This window comes from Urocampus carinirostris, chromosome 14, assembly GCF_059441175.1.
Source record: "Urocampus carinirostris isolate Australia breed hairy pipefish chromosome 14, RoL_Ucar_1.0, whole genome shotgun sequence".
Lineage (NCBI taxonomy): Eukaryota > Metazoa > Chordata > Actinopteri > Syngnathiformes > Syngnathidae > Urocampus > Urocampus carinirostris.
Genome location: NC_142362.1, coordinates 20,955,961 through 20,981,014, shown reverse-complemented (window position 1 = coordinate 20,981,014; position 25,054 = coordinate 20,955,961). Strand labels below are relative to the sequence as shown.

The 25,054-nt window shown below is 39.0% G+C and overlaps 1 protein-coding gene across 1 annotated transcript; it reads left to right on the top strand.

Annotated features, from left to right (window-relative positions):
- The first annotated feature begins 1,674 nt into the window (after nt 1-1,674).
- On the top strand, nt 1,675-25,041 carry cavin2a (caveolae associated protein 2a). Its single transcript, XM_088352371.1, has 3 exons — nt 1,675-2,012; nt 6,205-6,531; nt 20,229-25,041. The coding sequence occupies exons 1-3, from the start codon at nt 1,803-1,805 to the stop codon at nt 21,012-21,014; spliced, it is 1,323 nt and encodes a 440-aa protein (XP_088208497.1). The 5' UTR covers nt 1,675-1,802; the 3' UTR covers nt 21,015-25,041.
- Nucleotides 25,042-25,054: the final 13 nt, after the last annotated feature.

The window sequence follows — 25,054 nt, the reverse complement described above, 5'->3', positions numbered from 1 at the left end:
GGAGTCAGTCATGCAAGGCGCCTATCTACTTATTGGGGGCATTAGGGATTCACTTACTTTGAACAAAACACGAAAGAATTTTAAACTAATAACAAACGTCAGTTTAAAAAAACAAGTGTTGAAATTTGCCAAAAAGGTATTAAAAGGACAACAGGAATAAAAATTTTTGGGAAAATAAATAAGCTATGATTTATCAAAACTCTTAAGACACGATACTTCCTGTTAACAGACTCCTAATGGTGTTACAAATATGGTGACTAGCTTGAGACAAAATGGCTGATTTACATGTTTATTGTAGATTTTTTGAGACTTGAGGCAACTTGAGAAAGCTAATGCTTACGTTATGCTTGAAGATTGCAGGACTCAATTTATATATCAGCTTTAAATTGTAAAAACATAAAATAAAAACGTGATACTAAAAGTTTTCAAATTAACAAAATCTCAAGGGTGTTCAAAAACCATAGAACAGTTAAAAACAAAATGGCTGACCTATTACTTTGTTTTACTTCTTATTTTTGAGATCCAAGCAAAGCGGTAGAAGCTAATGCTAACGCTAGCATACAACAAAGTCATAACATGACTATGTTAGTTTAATCAGTGATGTCACTCACCTCTTATTTATTTATCAAGGCAAGGAAAAATACACTTTAATCAATTAAGATTTTGTTCATCAACTATGACTCCCTGCTCGGCAAAGGACCCCAATTTAGTAGCAGGCAAAAGCGCCTGAGTAAAAGGCACAAAAAAAGATATCTTCTCTGAAGGCCGATTCTTGCCATAGTTAACCCATACTTGTCAACCTGTACGTTTTTGCTGTACAAAGTACTTTTATTATGCATTTTAAGACGTGTACGACATACAAGAAAATCTGTAGGGAAAAAGGCAAATTTGTCAATTATGGGTACCATCCGGTATACACCGACTATCACGAATTGGCAAATCAATCAAGTCAAACGAGTTATAGTTTGCAATAGTCTTTGATCTGTACAGCCCTTTGAGACTCTTTGTGATTAAGGGCTATACAAATAAACATGACTTGACTTGACTTCGAGTTGTGTTGTGAAAGGAAGTCCATCTCTTTTTAGAAAACCGGCTTTTTCGGCTAAACTCATTAAAGAGAGCCGGCTCTCGTTCAAGCTACTTAATTTTTGAACTTTTTTATAATAAACCTCATTCATGTCGAGCAACTCAGTATCTCACAACAAAATGTTAATTAACAATATATATGATATGACGAAACACATGTACAATATAACATGTTAAACTACATAAATAAACACGTTTGGAAAAAAAAATGGTGTAAGATTATTTTGTATTTTGCAAGGGAAAATACAACAGTTTGTAAGGGCGTGGAGCTTGACAGGTATGTTAACTTTTTAAGTCACAAATATTATGAAAAGTTGATAAATTGGTAAATACAAACTTTCAATTCCTCTTTTTGCTTGGCACAAAGTCTGGCGATAGAAAGATAGCAATTTGAATGTGTTTGTGTAATTAGCACAGAGCTCAACTCGACCGGTCGGTTCTGACGCCAACAACAAAACAAGGAGTAACGCCTGTGAAGGTGGGGCAAGGCCTGGGGGTTGCCATGGGAACCGAACCCCTCCCTTTTATTGGCTGGGGAGGTCTTTCGAAAAAAAAAGTTCCCGACGTGTTTGCGCTTGTGTTGGTGCGCGGAAGGGAGGTGTGGTCCGGAACCCGGTTCACTTGCCCGAAAGTCGACAAGAGGTGCGGTTCGGAACCCGAATCACTCGCCACAAAATCGAGTTGCATTCACTTCTACCCGACCCGGAACCGTCAGAATGGAAGAAGAACCGAAACCTGAGACCAGCAGCGTCGCGGAGCCAGAACCGCAACCTGAACCCGAACCAGAGGATGTCGAGCTTCTCATCCCGAGTACCGGCCAGACGTCCCCCACAATTGGGACTGGGACCAGTTCCAGTACCCTGGCCCGACTAGGTCTCAAAAGCCCACCTAGCCCGTCCCCCTCCAGCCCGGTAGAACGCGGACAGGTGAGTCGGGCTGCAGCTAATAATAGTTTACTAGTCAACTAGTCACTGACTATTGAAAAAATTAGTTTAATCATAGGAAAATGGTTCTTTTTTTTCTTACAGGGAGTGTGTAACAGAGGCCATTTTAGGTTGAGAGCTTTGAGGGTGCTGAGCACCTAAAGTAGGGATGGAAAATCTATGGCCCGCTTAACAAAAATGGCCAAAACATAATCAAGATATAGATATAATACATACCTGTCAACCTCCAGGGCTCCATTCCCTTACAAACTGTCGTATTTTCCCTTACAAAATAATCTTAACCATATTTTTTTGGTCAAACGTGTTTATTTATGTAGTTTAACATGTTATATTGTATATATTGTTAATTAACATTTTGTTGTGACATCCTGAGTTGCTCGACATGAATGAGGTTTATTATAAAAAAGTTCAAAAAAGAGGTAGCTTGGACGTTCACTGTAGAAGGAAAAAATACATGCAAATATAATTGAGTAGAATAATACATTTTCTTATTCAAATTATGAATTTATTTTCTGCATTAAATTATTGTTGGTAATATACTGATTAAAGGGATCACCGCAAACCTGTCTTTTTTCATTTTCTCATTTTATACTACATTTTTTTCTTAACTTCTTAATGCAACATAATAATTAGTAGTATAATGCATCAAAGCAAGTGAGCCGTTTGAGAGACCGCTCTCTTTAATGAGTTAAGCAGAAAAAGCTGGTTCTTTAAAAAGAGACGGACTTCCTTTCACTACATCAAACCGCTCGCTTCGTTTGCAACAAAAAAAAAAACGATACCGAGATAGAGGCTTCCGCAGCGAACTCGTTTGACTTGATTGATTTGCCGTTTCGTGATAGTCGGTGTATTCCGGATGGTACCCATAATTGACAAATTTGCGTTTTTCCGTACAGATTTTCTTGTACGTCGTACACGTCTTAAAATGCATAATGAACGTTCTTTGTACGGCAAAAACGTACAGGTTGACAGGTATGTTAATTTATAGATATAATACTAAATATTGTACTCGTGATCAACATGTTTTTCTTTCTTTTCCCAACTTTGAACCTATTGTCATTTTTCTGTGTCTACAATGAAAATACTACTACAGAAATACTACAAAACTAAATGTGACAAAACCAAGTGGTTAAATCAAGGTCTAACATATTTCTATGTCTTCATTCTGACTAGAAAATACTAAAGAAATACTACAAAAATACTACCTCAGTAATCCTAAGAAACAAAATTACTATGACAAAAATATTACAACAGAAATACTGCAGTATTCTTAAAATACTTGAGAAATACTACAAAGCTACTCGTATGGACATATTTGAAAATACTTCTACAGAAATACGACAAAAAACACTTCAGTAACACTATAATACCAAAATAATGCTACATACATATCAAAACAGAACTACTACAACAATTATAATATGGAAATACTACAAAAATACTACTGTAGATATACTACAAAAAAGTATTGTAAAAGATACTACAAAAAACTGACTGTAGAAATACGATAAAAATACCACAAAAATGCACCTCAAGTAATACTACAAAAATACTACGGATATAATACAAATATTCAATGAGGGAAATACTACAACAATACAAATGAAATGTTACAAAAATAAAACTACAGTAACACTGCAAAAATGATGACTACAGAAATAATCCAAAAATACAACTTCAGTATTACTGATGTACTACAAAAATTCTACTTAAGAAAATACTCCAAAATACTACTGCAGAGAAGCTACTCCACCATGATAAGGCTGTGGAGTATTTCCGATACTGAGTTGTTCACATTTTTTTTTCTTTTTTCTTTTATCTAGTGTTTTTTTGACTAGTGTTTTTATTTTAGCGTATCCTGCCCTTTATTAAGGAAAGGAGATTTTTCAAAAAGCTATCATGGGGGGTGTGTTTGGGGGTGCTCGGGTTGAATTTTGAGGTGCTTGGGTGGAATTTTGTGGTGCTTGAGCACCCGCCCCCCCAAAACGGGCCGGTTATGCCTATGGTGTGTAATATTTGACAGCTAAATGTTGCTGCATTAAGTAGTGCAACGTAAAACAAGTGCATTTACATTTTTATTTACCTCTAGGAGGCGCTAAATGATTGCATGACGTTGTTGTAGTTATGAGGCAAATAATAACAAGAAAAAGATGGTACAATGAAAAGTACATCCTTGATCAAACATACTGTGAATTCTAATAAAAAATAAATAGAAATGCAAAAACAAATAGGCACAGTGCTTGGTAGGCGTGGTTGTTACAAGAAAATACAGGGTAGTAATGATAAATACCGATACTTTTTGGTGTGCAAATGTTATGATCATTTAATAATTGACCTTTTGCGTTATTCCAAAATTACGATAAACACAGCAAAAACAAATTAGGCGCTTGAAGTGTTTTATCTTTTATCAAAAAATTGAAATGCAAATTTTACCAGTATGGAAAAATACATAAATATCTCTATTACAACTGTTACAAAACAATAGTCAAAAGAGTCAAATCGAAAAAGCAGCAAGGTAACAAAAACACAAACACTGTATAGCAGTGTCAACTAGAGAACTAAAAAACCGGTCCATTCCAAGTATCATTTTTACATCACTGCCTGCAGCTATTTGCTCTCTTTTTTTAAATGTGTTTATGTCAATTTGCAGTGTTGCCACAGTAGCAGACCACTTGACCACACAAATGACATTTTCTTCTGTTGATGAACAAAAAGTCTACACCGCACTGCACTTCCTATTTTCTTCTGTCATTTTTAGCTTCTAATAGGAAGCATACCCATAGATAGGCCCTCTTTTCTGCCTGGCAGGCAGGATGCAGCAGCAGGCCTGGAAGGGAGAGTTGCTAAAAATGTGTAAAAGTGTGTTCATCAGTTATAAAATGGCCACGAGTGCTGGTTGAGAGAGAGAAGGGCTGCACCATCACCATAGAGAAGTGACGTTTTGAGGAAATTAAAGGAGTCGAGTATCAACACAGGACAAGTGTATCGTTTCGATCCAAGTTCTTGCTTAGTATTGATAATATTGATATTCGGATCAATCCGCCCTGCCCTAACAAAGATGCAATTGTGCATGAGAAACTCTTGTTAGAGATTTTATTTATGTGGAGATGGCTTACCTCAGGGGTGTCGTTCTAGCTCAGGGGCTGCATAGTAGAAATAGCACTTGTGCAGGGGCCAGGCTAGTAGATAAGAGACAGAGAAAGAAAGAAAAAAGAAATTAGGAAAAAGATAAAGAGTAAAAGAGAAAAAGGTCTAGAGAGAGAGAAATGAGGATGGAAAGAATGTTAGAAAGGAATCGTAAAAGAAAGATAAAGGAGAGCAAAATGGAGAAAACGAAAGCAATTATTTTTTTTTCCTTTTTCACCCTCTTTTCCCATTTTTCTTTGATTTCTTCCTAATTTTTCTTCTTTCTTTTTTGCTTTTTATTTCTTTTTCCTGTTTTATCTATCATTCTACTTTTTTTTAATTTTCTTTCTTGTCAAAGCTTGGCCAAAAGAATGAGAAAAATATTGCTGTTTTGTCACTTTGAGTTTCCATAATTTGTAATCTCCTGGTATTAATTGCACAACATAACACAACATAATCCAGTGGTAAAATATTACACAGTGTCTTTTTAATTGAACTAATTACCAGCTCAGTAGCCTAGATGGTAGTGTGCCCGCTTTGAGACTGGGAGGTCGCTGGTTCGCGCCTCGGCCGACTCATACCCAATTGGTAAAATGGCGGCGCCCTCTGTTGGCTGCGGCTGCATCGGCTCGCTACAACGGGTCAGGTGTATCGACATTTCGTTCTGTGTACATTGTTACAAAGAATGACAATGCAAAGGAAATTATTATTATTATTATTATTATTATAGAGTGACAAACTCTCATTTAAGTAAAAATAATTGAAATGATTTCTTTAATGATTTAAAAGTATTTTTCTGCTTTTTATTTCTATGACATTTTTCTTTACTGATTTAAAGCTGACGGCCATTGCGCTTCTCTCAGTTGTCTTGGGGGCCAGATTCAATCATTTGGCGGGCTTGATGGAGTACGCGGGCCGTATGTTTGACCTCAATGCCTTAATCTGATGAAAAACATGTCTGGCAACCACAGTCGACAATGGAATTCATTGTCGACTATTTTTATTATGGATTTTTGTGGAAGGTAGACTAAGGATCTCATCCCTACAGGTGAGCGCCATCACAGTGGTGGCGCTGTTGGACAAACTGGTCCACATGATGGAGGCGGTAGAGGAAAACCAGCGGCGCATGGAGCAGAAGCAAGCCGATCTGGAGTCCAACGTTCGAATCCTGCAAGGTGACGTGACCCGGCTGAGCAAGAACCACGCCGGAACCTCCAACGGGGTCTGCAAGCTCCTGGAGCGGTCCAGGAAGGTCGGGGGAGGCCTTAAGGAGGTTCGGGAGCGACTCGACAAGCAGGCCGCGCAAGTCAAGAAACTGGAGGCCAACCACGCGCACCTGCTCAAGAGGAACCACTTCAAAGTTCTCATCTTCCAGGTCAGAACCTACCAAAACTCGAATGTTTGTGGTTAAGAACTGTTTTGGGACTCGTAGAGGACCTCCTCTTAGATTGTTCCATAATATAAAAGTAAAGCTTTTGTGTCACTTTGCGAGCAAATAAGATCAGGCCTAAAAAAAAAATCCAGCCCTAGCCCGACCAAGTATCTTTAATTTGCATCTTTTATATTTTTGCATCTGCAGAGGTGACATTAACTGACCATTTTCCCTCATAGATGGATTTTTTTAGGAGTTGGCAGGAAAATGTGAAGGCCTTCCATCAGTTTTACGGGTTGAAAATACCCACAGCAGCAGTACGTCCTTAATCTATCTCAACAATTTAAAAAAGAGAGAGGCATAGAGACAAAGGAGATTAATGACGGGTAGATGATAAAATTAACCAAAAGTCTGCAAGAGAAGCCCAACCCCAACGTAATGATTGACATGTTACCTAGTGTTTACTATGTTTGTGTACTGTAATCCTGTGCAGTCCTTTGAGACATTTTTGTGATTAAGGGCTACATAAATAAATGTGACTTAACTTGACTTTTAGCCCAAATTTTGGGTCAGGTCGCATTTAGGCTCAAAGGCCCAGTGTATAATATGTTACCACTACATGGCACTGTGCAAACGGAAATCAGTGACACAGAGCACAGCGTAGCAGCACGTTGCCAGACAAACATGACGGGATTCTACTATGTACAAGATTCAAGTGAAGGGCGGAGCTTCTAGTAGACAAGCGAAAATGCTTTTTAATATCAAAGTTGGGTTTTGGCACCTATGCAAAATCCATTCCTCAATGCAAGATTCTCCTTTCCCTCTTTAATACTGATTTTTCCTCCTGAGAGTTAGCAAAAAAAGGTGTGTCTGGGAACGAAGCTGCACAGGAAAAGCGGGCGGAGTCTGGAATCAGATAGTCTTTCAGGCCCGTGGCTATTCAAGTGCCAATTCAAACTCCGATCAGGGTAACCGGAGATGGAAATAACTGTCACTCATATGTATTTTATTTTTGCAGTTGTAAAAAAATCCTGTCTCCATTTTAATATCTTTTGATCGATTTTTTTAAGGATATACTTTTTACATTGCAGTTTTTATATTGTGATAATTCAGTCAGTGAAAAAATAAATAAAATAATTTTAGATAAAGTAAATATCAATGCATAAAATAAAATGTAAATAATCAGCTTTGATTTCACATGAATTATCTATTTGCATATCTCCAGATTTTTTAACTGTTGTTTTCCCCTCTTTTTTTCCCCTACCTTTTAGTTACATTAAGTTAAATTCAAGCCACCATTTTTTACGCTTTTTTCCCTTCCTACGACAATTTATTTCTAGCCATTTGTAAAAAAAAACTTTTAATTAATGCTCCAGCACCCCCGCGGGCCTACTGAGGATAAGCCGTGCAGATAATGGAAGGGTGGATGTATGTATATATATATATATATATATATATATATATATATATATATATATATATATATATATATATTTATATTTATATTTATATTTTATGTTTTAAAGTCATGTTTTAATTATTCCCCATAATTTTGGCAATTATTTTCTCATATTTCCTTTCTATCTCCATTTACATTTTCAAAAAAATTCACAGAGAACCTTTGGGCTTGTAAAAACATATATATCAATCCATTATCTGCACTGCTTATCCTCAGTAGGGTCGCGGGGGTGCTGGAGCCCATCCCAGTGGGCAGGGGACACCCGGAACTGGTTGCCAGTCAGTCGCAGACCAGACAGACAACTCACACCTAGGGACAATTTAGACCGGCCAATTAACCTGACAGGCATGTTTTTGAAATGTGGGAGGAAACCGGAGTGACCGGAGATAACTCACGCAGTCACAGGGAGAACATGCAAACTCGGGGAGGTTGAGGTAGCTGGACTTACCAGCTCAGTAGCCTAGATGGTAGTGTGCCCGCTTTGAGACTGGGAGGTCGCTGGTTCGCGCCTCGGCCGAGTCATACCTAATTGGTAAAATGGCGGCGCCCTCTGTTGGCTGCGGCTGCATCGGCTCGCTACAACGGGTCAGGTGTATCGACATTTCGTTCTGTGTACATTGTTACAAAAGAATGACAATACAAAGGAAATTATTATTATTATTATTATTATTATTATTATTGAACCCTGAACCTTTGCACCGTGGGCACTAACTACCCAGCCGCCATGCCACCTGAAACATATAGAAAATTTGTTGTTTTATAGTATAATAATCATTCATAATGATTATTTTTTTATTGTTTGTTTTCTTATTTATTGTTTTAAGTGCAAACCAGTGTTTGTCTGTGCAATTAAAACGTCTTTATTTTTATATATTTATTCACTTTCTTTAACTCATATATTGAATATTTGGTATCTTCAAGAAGAATCTTTGGACATGCAAAAAATACGTACACAAAAATTATTAGAGTATATTAAATTATAATACATATTCAGTAATATTTTCGTGTTGAAAATAAAATGTATTGCATTTTATTTTATTGTCTGCTAACTAGTGCTTATCTGTGCTGTGAAAACTCAATAGATGATTGTTTTTTATTTTGTTTTTATGTTGTTTTTTTCCACATGAGTTGTCTGAAAATGTGCTAGCTCTCCCCCTCAGTTGTCATGGTGACCCGATATTGTTGACACAGCCGAAGCATTTAGCCATCTGGGTTATCTGGTTTCCCAGGTACATAGAACAGGTGCACTTTGTCACTTGTTTTTCTTTTTTGTTGTTTTCCCCTGCAGGCAAAAGAGTGTTTGGACTAAAACGAGCGCTGATTTTTATTGACTCTTTTTTGATTGCTGACAATTTAAGAAGGAATATAAAAGGAAATTGTGAAAAAATGTACCACGCGATTACAAGGTACATTCATTTACGTAGGGTGTGTCGAAGGCCTATCAGGTGTGCATGCAACAGGTGGCAATCTTGCAATCGTTCGTGCTATTATCCGCCTGTTTTGGCTCAGGCGTATGTAATTACATGCTTATAGCTGACACTTGGCAAGCCTTAAAGTGACAGTATGTAATAACCTGCTGTAAGGGGTTGTAGCTCAGAATGGAGCTAACTTTAGCGGCTAGTGGGAGAAACTACTAAGTGGCCAACTTCAGAGGCTAGTGCAGGTAAGCTACTAATAATGCCAGTAAAAGATGGCTAAAGTTGGTCAGAGCTGGTGGAAACAGCAGACTTTAGCAGCTAGCTGAATATAGCTAGCTACTAAAAAGGCCAGTAAATGATAGATACGGTTGATTAGAGCTGGTGGTAGTGGCTCACTTTAGCGATCAGAGGGAGAACCTACTACAAAGACGAAAAATAAATCTTTTGTCACAGCTTGTGTAAGCAGCTAAATTTAGTGACTAGTGTGGGAACCTACTCATAAGCCCAGTTAAAGATAGAGTTGTTCAGAGGTAGTTTAAACAGCTCACTTTAACAGCTAGCAGGGGGAATCTACTAAAAAGGGCAGTAAAAGATAGCTGGAATTGGTCAGAGCTGGTGAAAGTGACTAACTTTAGCGGAAAGCAAGGGAAAACTACTGAAAAGGCCATTACAAGAGTTTCTTATAGCTCAGGGGTCGGGAACCTATGGCTCGCGAGCCATATATGGCTCTTTCTATGAATACCTGTGGCTCAGAGACAAATTTGATTGCATGCAAATTTTCTCCATCTCGTCCAAATGGTAAGCTACTAATACTGTTCAGATACACAAAAAGCCAAATCGAAGTTGACAATGAAGCAGTGCTTGGCAGAATATATAGGGCACGTTTTTCACTACAATTTACAGTCAAGGTGTCACACGAAAAAAAAAAAAAAAAAAAAACTCGTTCTGGCTGTACATCGCTAAAGAATCCGTTATATAAAACTATATTATCTGTCTTCAGTGTTCAGATACCTTATGGTGAATCCACAGAACACACTGTGAATACGCCAAAACACCGGAAGAGAACTTAAAGTTTTTTGATTGGGGGAGTGGGAGGGATGGGTGGAGCTATGCAAAAAGTGCAAGCACTCCCTCCCATCTCTCGCCCTACGCCGTCTGCGTCATAGATAAGCACATCAGTCTCCCTATTTGCAGAATGTTGTGACGTTTTTACAAAATAACTGCTTACATCTGGTTTTGAAACCAATATGTATGAAAAAAAGGGTCAAAATTAGTTTAACCGATCTTCAGTAATTGCAAAAAAGACACAAGTTTAAAGTGGTATGTTTGTTGATTTTGGGACACGGGCTCTGGCATTATTCTCTTTTCAGAATTTTTATCAAATCATCAAAAATAAATGTGCTGAAGACTAAGCTTTTGTCTGGGGCGCGGGTTTAGCAATTTAGTAAATTTGTCTCATAATATATGGTGTGGCTCTTTCCCAAAATAAAATTAATATATTTTGCTTTTATGGCTCTTTGAGTCAAAAAGGTTCCCGACCCCTGTTATAGCTGGTGTAATCAGCTAACTTTTGTGGCTAGTAAGAAACGCTAATTAAAAAAAAGTCAGTAAAAAAAAAAAACAGTTGGTGCAAAAAATGGCAAGACCAAAGAAGAAATTGTCAAGCATCAGCACCCTGAATACAAAAACTTAGTGACATGAGTGGCTAAAGAAGGAATAGGCAGAAAAACAGTGCCAGATGCCTGTATTGCAGAACTAGGCAATGTTCACTTGCATGAGCAGCTGTGACAGGCAATTGAAACTGAAGGACGAAGCAGGAGTAGCTAACAATGGCGGCTAGCGGCAAGTCACAGCCTGCAGCCAAGTGCTTAACATGAGTGGCTAGAGAAGGAACCAGTGGAAGAAATTGAGGATGATGGAATTATGGACTTCAGTTACCTTCGCTCACATGGTCAGCAAAAGTAGGTTACGTCTCCCTCGGTTTTATTGCGCGTCTCAACTTGAATTCATTAAACAGGAAAAAGGCTCTAGGGTGAGGCTGCTTAACCACACCTATTTGGTCAAGCGTCAATGACTGATGGAATGGCAAACAAACCATTGTGAGTCATCCTCAAGCTTTTGTGCGATAGATAAAAGTCAAATCGTAATATTGAATCGCTAAGAGAGTCGTTAAAGTTCAGTCCTCAACTCTGAGAAACATTTTTCCCTTCTACCTTCCTGCCTGCGCTTGAGTTTTGGTAGCATCCCCGCCAGTCACGTTGCAATTACGATCAGCTCACACGGATCCCATCTCATTAAAGGACAACATTTTCAAATCGGGACGGGGCGGCTCATTAGTTGTAATACAAGATGTTCCCGTGAGAGTTTGCCCCGAGACCGGCGAGTTCTGGCTAACAAACGGCCTCCCGGAATGTCCTGCGGGGAAGCGACAACATGATCACAAGTTGAGGCGCGTCGGTTGTTAGCAGCGACCCGGTTCTGCGATTTACATTTTTTGTTGTTTTCTTGGTGGCAGAGATTTGCCGATCAATGAGGTTGACTTTTTCACCAGGTCATGTCGCACGTCCATTGTTTTTTGTGGTTAATGGGGACCATAACCCCTCATAATATGCGGAAATCTGTCAAGTAGACATCCCACATTTTCGTTACTCTGCCAGCCACAACTTACTTACACAAACTAGGAAGATGAATCCGGATTTCTTCTTCATGGTGGATGCCTGGTGAGCTCTCACAGCGCCACACACGGGTAGGGGCGGAAAGAAGCACTACAGTAATGTCCTGTACTCGGAAAAAGGTGCACAAAAAAAATCGAACTTACAGCAAATTTTCGACATTCCCAAAAAAGTGTTTGTAAAAATTATATATATATATATATATATATATATATATATATATATATATATATATATATATATATATATATATATATATATAATCTCTATCCATCCATCCATTGTGGTCTGCACCGCTTATCCTAATTAGGGTCGCGGCGGTGCTGGAGCCCATCCCAGCTATATATAATATATTATTTCTCCGCTTTCTTCCAACTTGTTAAACGTAGAATAGTGACGTGCAGGTCACATGAATGCGTCTCAAGTGTTCGCACAGAAGTTGCATTCCAAAAGATCAGATATGTATCGGGTTAAGGACTGCATATGAAAGTGGCCTGGTGTCATGGTCGCCGTGGCGACCGGTCTGCCCCGCCCCCTGGTCACCAGCTGAAGCAGATCCGCTAATTGCATGGCTGCTATTTAAGGTTGGGTGGTGGGTATTGCGGGTGTTGGCTCATTACACCTTTTCTGTTCTGTTATGCCTTGTCCTGTTTAGTTTAAGTCGGAGGAAACCCATACCTGACCATTCTGAGTGTAAGAATGTTTTTGTTCTGTTTTGTCCCGGAGTTTTTGGACAACTTTTATTTTGGTAAATAAAAGCTTTGATCGTACGCAATTGAGTTCTCCCTTCCTGCCTCCTGCCTCCGTTCTGGTCCGGTCACCCCCTTCCATCCCGTGACACCTGAGTCTGGTGTGGAAAGATCTGATATGTGTCGTTTGGACTGACATAAACAGATCAGATACAGGGCTTATTTTTGCAAAAAAACTAAACAAAAAAAACAAAAATTGCCTCCAGTGTGAACCTAGCCTTAGCCTATGGCCTTCAAACGGCACTTGAGTTACAATATTTCACTATTAATGCGTTACAGTATCCGTCACTGAAAAACTATTTGCGATTTAGGAACACATTTCTTTTTGAACGTGACAAGCTGTTTTTCCCCAGTTCTTTACGCTTATAATGAACTGTACGGTTTTTGCCGCGATCCATTATCCCCACTTGACTATTGTTGCGGGTGGGGTTTGGCAGAACGCATTTTGAAAATTAGATGGGGATAGTTGGGGGCTGTACTTCTCTCAAACCCAGTTTTAGAACCATAGTGCCCGATTCTCGTGTCATAAATCGCCTCACACTGTCTGACGTTAGTCCAACCTCACGCAAACAAAATCTATGACCCCCTCTTCACTTTCACATTTACGCCCGAACGAGCGAGCAAAATAAGGACAGAGAACACTCGCCAGTCTGTACGTGGCCGCTGAAGCGAAAAGAGAGAACGGCCCAGTTATGTGCATGTTGCACTGTTGAGTGACAGAATTTTTTTTTATCCAGAATATATACAAACAAATAGAAAAACCTGACAATGGATCCTGATAACTTCTCTTGCACAAACAAGCACTAATGAAGGCCCTGATTGCTAGTGTGCTTCCATTTTCTGACTTGCAAGCTTTAAAGTGACAGTGAGTATTAAATTAATATCCTTTTGTAAAGCTTAAACTAGTTGAAAGGATGTTAAAAAAGTCAATATTCCATCCAAATAAGTCTTTTTCAAGACCCTATAACAACGATTTTAGCGGGCTTAATTTATATGAGTTAAAAGCAACAGATTAAATTCCAATTAAATTCAACAATATCATGATTTAAAGTATTCCTTTCTTGGGAGCAAAATATTTTTGAAATCTTACAACTTCAGAGTTTGTTACAAAAATGCAAAAATGTCAAGCAAGGCATTTAAATTGTCGTGTCAAAAAAACTGGTTTACCGGCTTAACTTTAAAATATGAACAGTATGTCACCATGGCTGTTTCCAACTAGGCGGCTTGTTCCAGGAGCTAACAGCTTCTTAGCTGTTAATGGTTAACGTTAATAAAAAAGGAAAAACATGAACCCTCCTCCTTATCACCGGATGTCTTTTGGACGTAGGATTTTAGATGAAATCTGGTGATCTCGGTTTATACAGTTTAATCCTGAAATGGGTGTTTAAATTGCGTTGTGATTAGCTCATTCAACGTAGAACAAATTTAGTCCAAAAGTGGTCATTTGTTCAAAGTTTGCACCTTAAAAGTTGTCTCTTCAAAGTCTTGGAAAATACTCACTTTTCAACCAAGTAAAGATGTTTTTTGTAGTTAATTCTAGTCTGTTTAGAAATTATTAAGTCCAAAAAAATAAGTCTAAAATTGGGTTTATGCCCATTCAATGAACACCAATTTTTTTGCCAAAATAGTTGTTTTATCCAAATTTCGTCCCAAATAGTCATCTTTTAAACGTTTTGAAAAGGACATAGAATTTTCTACTAGGTAAAGACGTCTTTTGGACCTTGGGTTTTGGGCTGGTATGGTCCAATTTAGACATTAATTAGTCCCGAAATAGATGTCTAAAACTGTTGTTTTTTTGTTTTTTTTATCCCATTAAACACACACCAAATTTAATGCAACAACCGTTGTCTGGTCAAACTTTTTCCCCCAAAAAGTCATCTCTTCAACATCTTGAAAACTAACTTCACTTTTTAACCAAATAAAGACATCGCTTGGACATGACATTATCTTGCCAAACCTCATCTGGTTAGTTTTAGAAATGTATTATTCTATAAATTGATGTCTAAAACTGGGTTGTGTTCAGCATAGTGTTGCACGATTTTGAAAAACAAACAAAACAGAAAAACAATTATAATTTTTCAGACCTAAATTGCAATTTGATGCGATTTTCAAACTGCATTCAAAGTGCATTTTTTATGCTAGTTCTTTTTTTGTTTCGGGCAGAGCATAAACATAGTGACATGGAAACATAACTTGAGATGACGTACTTAGAGACTGAGAGTATATGACTTTAGCAAAATATTAACCGTAGATGTACAAATAAAAACTGAATTGCAGTTGAATAAATGGTCTCTAATGTCATTATACAAAAGGACATCAAAATTGGAGGGCCATTCCTTTCAGTGTAAGATAACGATTAAGAGAGCAGCTGGCAAGCCACATGCTAGAGTCGGGTCCCTGCGACTTTTGCAAGGTCTTAGTGATGATTAAAATTCAAGAGTCACAAATGTCGCGGTTTTCCTTGAGTGGTAGCTCCAAATCGTCCGTTTTATTGGCAATAGACCTGGCGTTGGTGACTAGCCACGTTTGGCAGTGGTGGCTTGAGAGTTGTTAGCCTAGATGTTAGCGTTCCCTTTTGACGCCGCTTCAGTCAATTCCGGGACGCGATAAATAAATCAGGGAGCACACGCTGGTGATCATCTTTTTTTTTGCGCTGTTCTGACTTCCCTCAGAGTACGATTTAATTGATGATTTCATTTTCAATGTAACAAGCTGGTAAAGCTACGGGCTGTCGTGTTCGTTTTGGTGGCCAGTTGTGCACCACGCTGCTTGACTGGCAGCTTACACCAGCCTATCAAAGTCTTGCACACACGTCTTGCAAACTTTGCCTTTATTGGCTGGTGCCATTAAAATTTGCTCCTGATTGGCTGGCACTGTTAAACCATGAAACGTGACAATTCTTAGTAGCCAAAGACTCCATCACTCAAAATACAAACTGGAACTATGAATCTTTGAAAAAAAAAGTGTTTTGCGGTTACACTCTCGCGAGATCGATTCGATTTCGGTTAATTGTACAGCCCGAGTTTAATTTATTTAACGTAGACAAGATTTAGTCCAAAAATAGTCATTTTGCAACCCAATTGTCTTTCAACGTCTTGGAAAATACTTTTTGTTTCAAACAATATAAAGATGTCGTGTGGGCATTTAATTTTAGGCTAAATCTGGAGCTGTTTGACTTTTTATCGTCATAGGCTTTGTGTTCTTCCAGAGGGGGGTATATTTGGTGGTCAGAGAAAGACTTGTACTTGACATCTCATTTCCACTGGGAAAAAAAACAAAATCCCACTCATATAAAACGTGTCACATAACTTGACTCGTTGATTTTATCCGCGTACGCTCTTATGCAACAACCACTCACCGACATTTCGCGGTGCTCTTATCAGAAACGCTTTCCTCCAAACAATCCAGCCGATTACTTTCGCCGATTCGAGCGCTACTGACGCTATCTTGTGAGAGAGAGACAATAACAGGAACCGTGAACCGATGTCATTCTTTTTGTTTTTTGTTTTTATCCATCAAATACTTGCGTTGCGTGGACTGTTGTTTTCCAGGACGTGCGCTATCAAATACTTCTGTTTCCTTTCCGTCTTTTTTGCAAACTGTCCAATGACGTTGCCAACCACTTTGGTACAACCTTCATGCTGGGCTAATGCTAGCATGCAAGAAACACTGTTAAAATCAAATTGCAGGGGACAAAACGATGAATCATTCAGATAACGTACTACTGCTTACCTGTTGGCTTCCCACACAGCAAAAATTGGTTGAAAATACATAAAAAAGATGTAAAAATTGTGTCCAAAAGACAGCTGTATTTGGTTGAAATGTGAAAGTTGAAAAAAAAAACATTTCCAGACAAAAAGACGGTTTGGGGGACATTATGAATTGGGTATAGACTATAACCACTATTTTGAGACTAATTCCTGTCCAAAATAGACCCAAATTTCAACGTCCAATCAACGTTAGGTGCTGGGTTGGTCAACAGTTGTAAGGTGGCGGCTTTAACACAAGTTAAGCTTCTATGACGTTCCAATTTCATATACCAATTTTTTACAGTAATGTCCTGATCAATATTTTCATGATATTCTTGGGGAAAAGACATCAAACTGTCCAGTGATTTTCGTATCCGCTTCTGAATTACCTAGATGAATACATTCTGCGCTAATGTTAGCATACACAAATAATTCTAGGAGAAAAACCAAATGAACTTTCAGATAATGCAGTTAGCTAGTTGCAGCTCTGCTTAAATGTTGGATTCCTACCTAGCAACCACTTTCCTGGTCTAAGTTTCCTCCCATGAGTTTTTTCTTGGCATGACTGCTAGCTTTCCCTCATGACTGTTAGCAAAAGTAGCTCTGAATACACTTTGTGAGTTTCACTCTAGACTTTGTTCCAACTTTGAATTATAACATCAAAACTTTTGTTGTCCTACGTCACCGCATGCTGTTCGCAAACGTAGCGTTTAAGTACAGTTGGTCCTCAACCTGTAAATCTGGCTTCTTGTTTTTTTTAATCCCCTAGCGTAAACTGTGACCTCAAAAGGTGTGTCCTCTTTAAGGTTTTCTTTTCTTTTTACGTTGCACAATACACTGCTAGGACTTCCTGGTACCCAACTGTGACAACGCTTTTACTACCAGTTGTTTACAACGGAAATTCAATACTTGAGTGCTACATCGACGTCTTTACATTTCAAGTAGGAACAGATCTCAGTTTCTCCTGTCTTGTCTTAATGTCTTAATCCATCGGTCTGAACAGTCCAAGGAATCGCCAATCTCACATAAACGCTCATTTGGCTTAATTTGGCTGGCCCTCCATTCTCCCCTATGTCCGGCAATTTGGGGAACTGGCAAGGGAGCGCCCAACTGTGCTTGATCTGAAGTTTGGTGGCCCCTTTTGCCTGAAGGTCTTTCTGCCACAGCCTCTGTTCTCCCTTTCACCCCCAGCCTTGGGACTATTTTTTGGGGCTATCTGGCATCTGGAACATCATCCCCCTATAGGCGCCGACATGAGAGGATTGGCTGGAGTGTGCCAGCCTGTACTCATTCCGTCCCCACGCCTGCAAATCGTTAGTCTAGCTCTTTGCCTGACAGCAGAGTTTGTCGGGTCATTGCCATTGGTTGTTTTTGTTTTCATTTTTTTTTTTTTTTCTAGTTTGGACACTTCATTAGTTGCTTTAAGACCACTCTCTGCTTCCCTGCATACTGAGTCCCCCCCACAAAATCACATGTACCCAGATTTCAAATTTACTGCCAAGATTTTCTGATACAGACAGATGTTTGTGTGAAGGTTTTGGTTCAGTTGATTTAGAAGTAAACCTAGATCTGAATCAAGAGTCCTTTAGAATCTGACCATCGATTTAAACATACATGCAAAACTACAAACTGAGACACTTTCAAACCTGTCAAACATGAAGACGCTAAAGAATGATAACCTTTCCAAGAATGTCAGGAAGCTCTTAAGACATTGTAAGAGTTCTGACGGAGTTCTTAAGTTATTCGAAAACCTTGCAATCAGCTCGCGTGGGGTGTTATTACCCTCATCCTTAAGTCCATGTGGACAAGATCATCTAGAAGTCACTTGGCTTGGAAACAAATCCAAAAATTCTGTAAAAAACAAAAAAATCAGTCCTAACATGATTAAAAAATAATTTGAAAAAAGAATTGGGATCAATCTTTTTTGTAGCTGATTTTGGTCATTTACGATTGAACGGTATTCAGGAATTATCGATGATTTGTCTTGTTTAAACCTCTGTGATTGATAAAGCAATGAAATAATTTATTTTTTAATTATAAAGCATTCATTTTTAAAGATATGCCATGATGAATTTTTGTTACCGACTGTTCTTGCCCAAGACACACCACAGGAAATGGTGCCCCTACGACACTAGTGGTTAAGGGATTACATACATACATTTATATAATTATTTCCTCCTGTACAGTTCAGAAGCCCAAAATTTTGATCAGCCCTCAAAAGTAAAAAAATCATCAACGACTTGGACGTGATACAACGTGACATCCTAGCGCTGGCCTCCTTTTGTGTGCACTTGTTAATGAGCATACACGTTTTTCGAAACTGCCATCAAAGAGAAACCGGCATCTAATAGGAGCCAAAATATTCATGCCACAACCAGTTTGTTCTTGTGCAAATGTGCTTGTTGCATAACGCCCCAAGTTCTAAAATGCATGAGCCTCGTTTGCATGAGTTGTGTTAAGGTCTGCGTGTGGAAACGTAATGCGGGAAAGCAGGAACTGGGGAGGCGTGGTCAAACAAAATGTTTAATAATAAAACCAGGGAACAAAGTAAAATGCAAAACAAAAGTGGTCCTAAAACAACTTACAACATGTCTGAACCACAAGCAATAAAAAAAAACTCTGCTGCGAGGTACAGGCAATATAAAGACCTGAAATAATGAACTGCAGGTGTATGAATAGATTAGGTGCAGCTAGGCGCTCACAAGCCATTCCCTCTAGATTGGCGCCCTCTAAAGGGAGATATGGTGTAGCAGACCCTGACATCGCACCTCAAGGGTGCCATAGGGCCCAAAAAACAAATCAAAAAGCAGTCCTAAGCCTAAGGGGGTAAGGGAGGCTATGGCGGACAATCATTTGGTGCTGGAACAGGGAACAAAGCAGAAAAGGGTCCTGCGCCGTCGAAACCAAGGACAGAGGCAGCCGAGGATCGTTCGCCGCAGAAACCAGGAACTGAAGTGGATGATATTTTGCCGCGAACTCAGGGACAAATCAGGGACAAAAGTTGCCGAGGGTCCTTCATCACCAAAACCAGGGACAGATGCGGCAAAGGATCCTTAGCTCTTGAAAGCGGGAATAGAGAAAGTTTAAATTCCTTTGCCGCTCAAACCGGAGAGGGAAGCACCCGAGGATCCTTTGCTGCCTAAACTGGGGCCGGAAGTAACAAAGGGCACTTGGCCGTCAAAACTGGGGACGGAAGCAGCCTGGGGTCCTTTGCCACCAAAACCAAGGACTGATGGCACAGATCAAGAACAGGAGTGTGGAACCTCACTGCTGGTTCCCTTGATGCTTGTGTCCATCTATCACGATTTGTGTTTGGATCTAATACGTGGGGAAGCAGGAACTAAGAGAGGAGGGACTCAAATAAAGGGGAACTTGGGACCAAATTAATAAACAGATGCTCTCAAAGCAATTGACATACCAGTAGTTTCCAAACGAGAAACAAACCACAGTCACTGGTGGGTGCTCTCCAGTCACTTCTCCCATGTTGATCCTGGAACTATCTATGAACTCCCACTAGCTTGTACCGACCCTTGTAAGTGTGGAAACGCTCTTTCTTCTGGTAGCTTATATTTTGTCAATATCGCTGGACACTTAATGTCTCTGGTGAGACACTGTGTCTTTATGTTAATAGTCTTTGTTTTTTCCTTTTCCAGGAAGACAATGAAATCCCCTCCAGCGTTTTGGTCAAAGACTCCCTCAAGACACCTCAACCGAGCCAGTACGACGCCGAGTCCACCCAGCCCGACATGTCGGTCGCCAGCTCTGTGGACGGCCTCCAGACCATCAGCCTTTCCTCGGATGAGGACCTCTCGGTGGAAAGAGCCGAGGCGGACCTCCTAGAGTGCGGCGCTTCTGGAGGAAGTTCTCACGGGTACGAGCGGCGGTCCGACAAATTTAAGCGCTCCAGTCTCAAGAAGGTTGACAGCATCAAGAAGGCTTTTTCGCGCCAGAGCATCGAAAAAAAGGTGCACCAGATCACCACTAAGATTGTACCGCCTGAGAAACGGGAGAAGATTATAAAAACCCTCAGTCCCACCCACCCCAAGAGTCCTTCTTCTAAAAGTTCCACCTTTAAGGTTTCTCCCATGACCTTCAACGTCAAGAAAGTCCGAGACGGCCAAGTTCTTTTACAAGACCGGATCTCAACCGAAGAGGCCCATGTGGAGATCGCTCCTCTGGAATGCTTAACTGGAGACCAGGAAGCTGAAGCTCAGATTCCGAGTCCGTCCACTTCGGGCGACGTGAAAGCGGAGGTAGCCGTCAACGGAAATTCGGCGGGCGTCCAATGTGAAATCAATGGCGCTCGTTCGGCCGGTCTTGCTGTTCCCGAGCGTGACGACGATGTCGGAGAGGATGAAGACGAAGAACCGGAGGAGGCCTGCAAAAACCAAGCCAAGATTACGGCCACCGAAGCCGTTACAGTCAAGGAAATTTCTTAACCACTGATCTTTGTTTTCTTGACCTCCGTCAGGGAGGACTGAAATTTTCCTCTGTAGTTAAAGGTAGTACACTGGGTCCTGATATACGTCTTTAGACCAACATACAGTAGACCCCCAGGATACAACATTAATCGGTTCTGAGGTGGGGATCGCAAAGTGAAATTGATGTATGGCGGGGGATAGAAACTTATGGCTATTTCTGTATTTAATTGTGCATAACGCACATTTTTATTTTCCTAAAAAAAGAACATAATGTTTGGGTGTGCCTGAAATATTGCTGACCACAATCGCAAAACAGTGGATACAGTGGTAAACAAACGTTGAAAGAGACAAATCATAATCATTGGACCACCCGTGGTATATATATTGTATGCATTAGGTTTTGTCTCATTATTACACAATTTTTAGTCTTGGTACAAGAGATCAATGTTAGAAAATGGAGAAAACAGAAAGTTGTCCGAAAAGATGAATAAACGGAAAAAAACCCAACCCAAAAAACGAGAAAAAAATGAAAATAGAAGAATAGAATATAATCTATTGTCTTTGTTACATGTGAACGAAAATTAACATTCATCTCTGGTACCATGAATAAATATGATGTGCTAATAAGACTTAAACTAATTGTTTTACGTATGTTATCTGTACTACTTGTAGTCCAATGGTTAGGATACGTAACTCACAACACTGCGACCCATATTTGAGTCCCGTTGCATCCAACTGCAAAGTTAAAGCTAAGAAAAAGAATAAAAAAAGTTTTTTAATGAAAAAATAGGGATTCGCATTATACAAGAATGTGTATTATGCACTAACAAACATAATTACCTATGTATACCTCTGATAAAAACTTAAGAATAACAAAATACTGTATAGTAAATAATACTAATGTCTAAAATACGTATATATGATTAAACAACATTAGAATTAAAAATACATGTTAAGGAAAATTACTTCTTATTTTCACCTTTAGTGTCATGTGAATTGAGCTGGTCCAGTGGAGTTGCGGGTGGAAGCAGAGGCAGGAGGAGTCAAAAAAGAAAACCGATTTTAAATCTTCCACTTGAAAGAATTCTTATTGATTTATTCACCTCCTCATTTTTAATAATGCTCCTGATTGTCTATTATGTACGGCTATGCAACTTAGCCAGGGTAGCGATGTCAGTGCCTCCTTCACATTTCTTGATAATCGCAAGCTTTGTTTCCATGATTATCTCTTCTCCCTTTAGCATCAATGGAAAGTCTAGCAATCCATAGCTTAACAAATTTAAGTTTGTTGCATGAGTTTCTTAACAAAAAAGGGATTGTGGGATGTAGTTAAGCCAATAGCATGTCAGTGTCTATGTGACTCAAACCAATAGCAGGACCAGTGTCTTTTATGACGTTGACCAATAGCAGACATGTATCTCAGAGACATTACTCGTCATATGCTTGAACACTGGTCATTTTATACTTTTCTGAACAATTGTATAGTGGGGAGAATGCTGTAAAAAGTCGGAAAAAAAATATGACACCATAAAGTGAAAATGTCATAAGGTGGGTATACTATCCTGGGGTTCTACTGTACCATTTTTGTTTTTGAACAGGGCTCAATCGCATTTTGTAGGAAGTTTTAAACAAATGACACATTTTTGTATATAAAACTAAATAAAAAAGATTAGGTATAGGCAGGGTGCTATAAAGTATTTCAAGGAGAAATCAGAATAAATGTAGGTTTGATGAAAACGAGAATGGAGTAGGCTGTCTTTTCACATCCCCTCCATAAGGTTCTCGGACTTGTTGTGGACCACACCAAGTAAAGTATCTCCCCAGGACTTGGAACGTGAATCTTCCCCAAACTTGGACAGTAATAGTAAATCTCCTAGGAACTGCTCCACCAATCTCGTTTCTCGCTGGGCTCCGATGTCACTCCCCTGAAAAACGGCCTTTGTTGTGGCGCCCCATCTAAAAACGAGTAAATCTTTGGGGACGAAACCGCTTCTGTAGCTAGTTTGTTGCCAGGTTATGCAAAAACAGGAATGAGGTCTTGGGTTAGTCTTCAAAGCTGTTGTGCTTATAAACATAGATGAGGATACCATAAATGTAGAAAACAAACCATGATTTAAGAAAAGGATTTTTACTGTAAAGAAATTGGATAGTGTACAAAAACAGAACAAGGAAGTTTATTAGGTACTCCAGTATTCAAATACATTAAAGGCAACATAGAATCGACTACACATCCCTGTTACATACCCAGATTTAAATGAACAAAACATATAAGGCGGAGAAAACAAAAGATATGCCAGAATACTATCTAGTTCTAACTCAACTAAACATCCATGTAAGCAAGACATTGCAGCAAATGTTGAATACCAACTCGTTCTGACTGAACAAGACACGGGGATGGAGGGAACATACCCAGATGTGAATAAAACAACTACATAATGCTCCAACATCAAACAGCTATAACATAACAAAACAAGAAAGGAAGAAGACTCAAGAAGCATCCCCACACATGGACAGACCAACAACTGGAGTGCAATGATAAAGAACTCGTAAAATATACATGTAGACACATTCTAACTAGATCTAACTGAGCAATAACATTAAAGTAGGACAACGCAGGATATGGTGGAATACAAACTGGTTTTAACGGAAAGAAAACGTACTCACGCACAGAAGGGACAAATCCTTAGTGTTCACACACCAGCTGGCTAAAACAGAACAAAACATCGCAAGAAACGTTCCTAAATGTTTCTGATAGGGAGTGCCCTGACGGGGAGACCATGACATATAATGCAAATGAACAAAACCTAAAAGAAAGAACGCGAGTTACGTTGGCAGACTGAACAAAATGTGAATGTAAGACAGTGCAGAATAATAATAATAATAATAATAACATAGGAACATGAATTCACTCTATGTGCACGAGGTATACCCCTATGGACACCTGGAGAAGGGTAATTACAATTTTCTGGGAAATTAAATTTCTAACTGCAAACTGGACAGACAACCTAGAGTAAAAAAACAAAACATTTTGGGCTCATTGACCTCCAATATGAGTCTAATGTTTGCTATATTTTGTGAACGCGATGTAGCATCAACACATCTTTCGGAACTACCGATTTCTAATCATTACAACCTGGTAATATAGTGATTACACAATAAATTGTTATTTTTGTATTGCATATCAAACTGGTAGCCATTTGTGCTAATTAATAACCAAAAACGGTATCTCTTGGCAAACCAGATGTTTCAGAGGTTGAGACAATTTGAACCCAACTAAAAGAATCACAACCTGGTAATAACATGGTAACAACAAAGTAATAACACAATAAGTTATTTTCAAAATGCAAAATAATCAGCTAGCACTTTCTGCATGATGTTTTAGTGTTTTAGTGGTTGACTGAGTCTTTTTTAACATAGTCAAGTTGAGTCATGTTAATTTTTATAGCCCTTAAACACATACAACTTGGTATTAACATTGTAATAACACGATACGTTATGAAATTTCTTTACTCAGTAACAAAAAAGTACAATAGTTCAATACTCCCAAAAAGCTTGCCTACTCCTGCACTGAAGATTGTTTTTCAATTCGAAACAATTACCGAATATAAAGAAACCAAGTATCTTTCTCAAGGAACGATACGCTGCCGGGTAGATTCAAATGTTTAGTCGTATTTCTTATTTTCTGTAGCTTATCTTTGCAAAAGCGTTTGCAACGTGCACAAGCTAGTATGAGTAATTGCGCTCCTCAAGGAATGCGCTTGAGGAGATAAGAGCAATGGGAAAAAGAAAAGGAGGCCTCGCCGCCGACCCACACCCCCCACCCTCTCTTTTGTTATTTTCTTGTTACATTGCAGAGGTTGCAAAGAAAAAAACTCAATTTTGCTGTATTTTTTGTCATAGTATATGATGTGGGGAAATGGAAATAACAAAAGAAAAGCTCATGTTTTTAGTTACTTTTTTTTTAGTTAGTTACTTTTAATTCAAAATTTTACAAAAAAAGTTAATTTGTCCTATCTTAATGTATACATGTATTTCAATAAAAAGTGCTGCCTCTACAA

Coding starts and splice junctions, on each gene's coding strand:
- cavin2a (XM_088352371.1), top strand. CDS start 1,803: ATGGAAGAAGAACCGAAACCTGAGACCAGCAGCGTCGCGGAGCCAGAA. Junction 2,013..6,204: donor GCCCGGTAGAACGCGGACAG/GTGAGTCGGGCT, acceptor TCATCCCTACAG/GTGAGCGCCATCACAGTGGT. Junction 6,532..20,228: donor TCAAAGTTCTCATCTTCCAG/GTCAGAACCTAC, acceptor TTCCTTTTCCAG/GAAGACAATGAAATCCCCTC.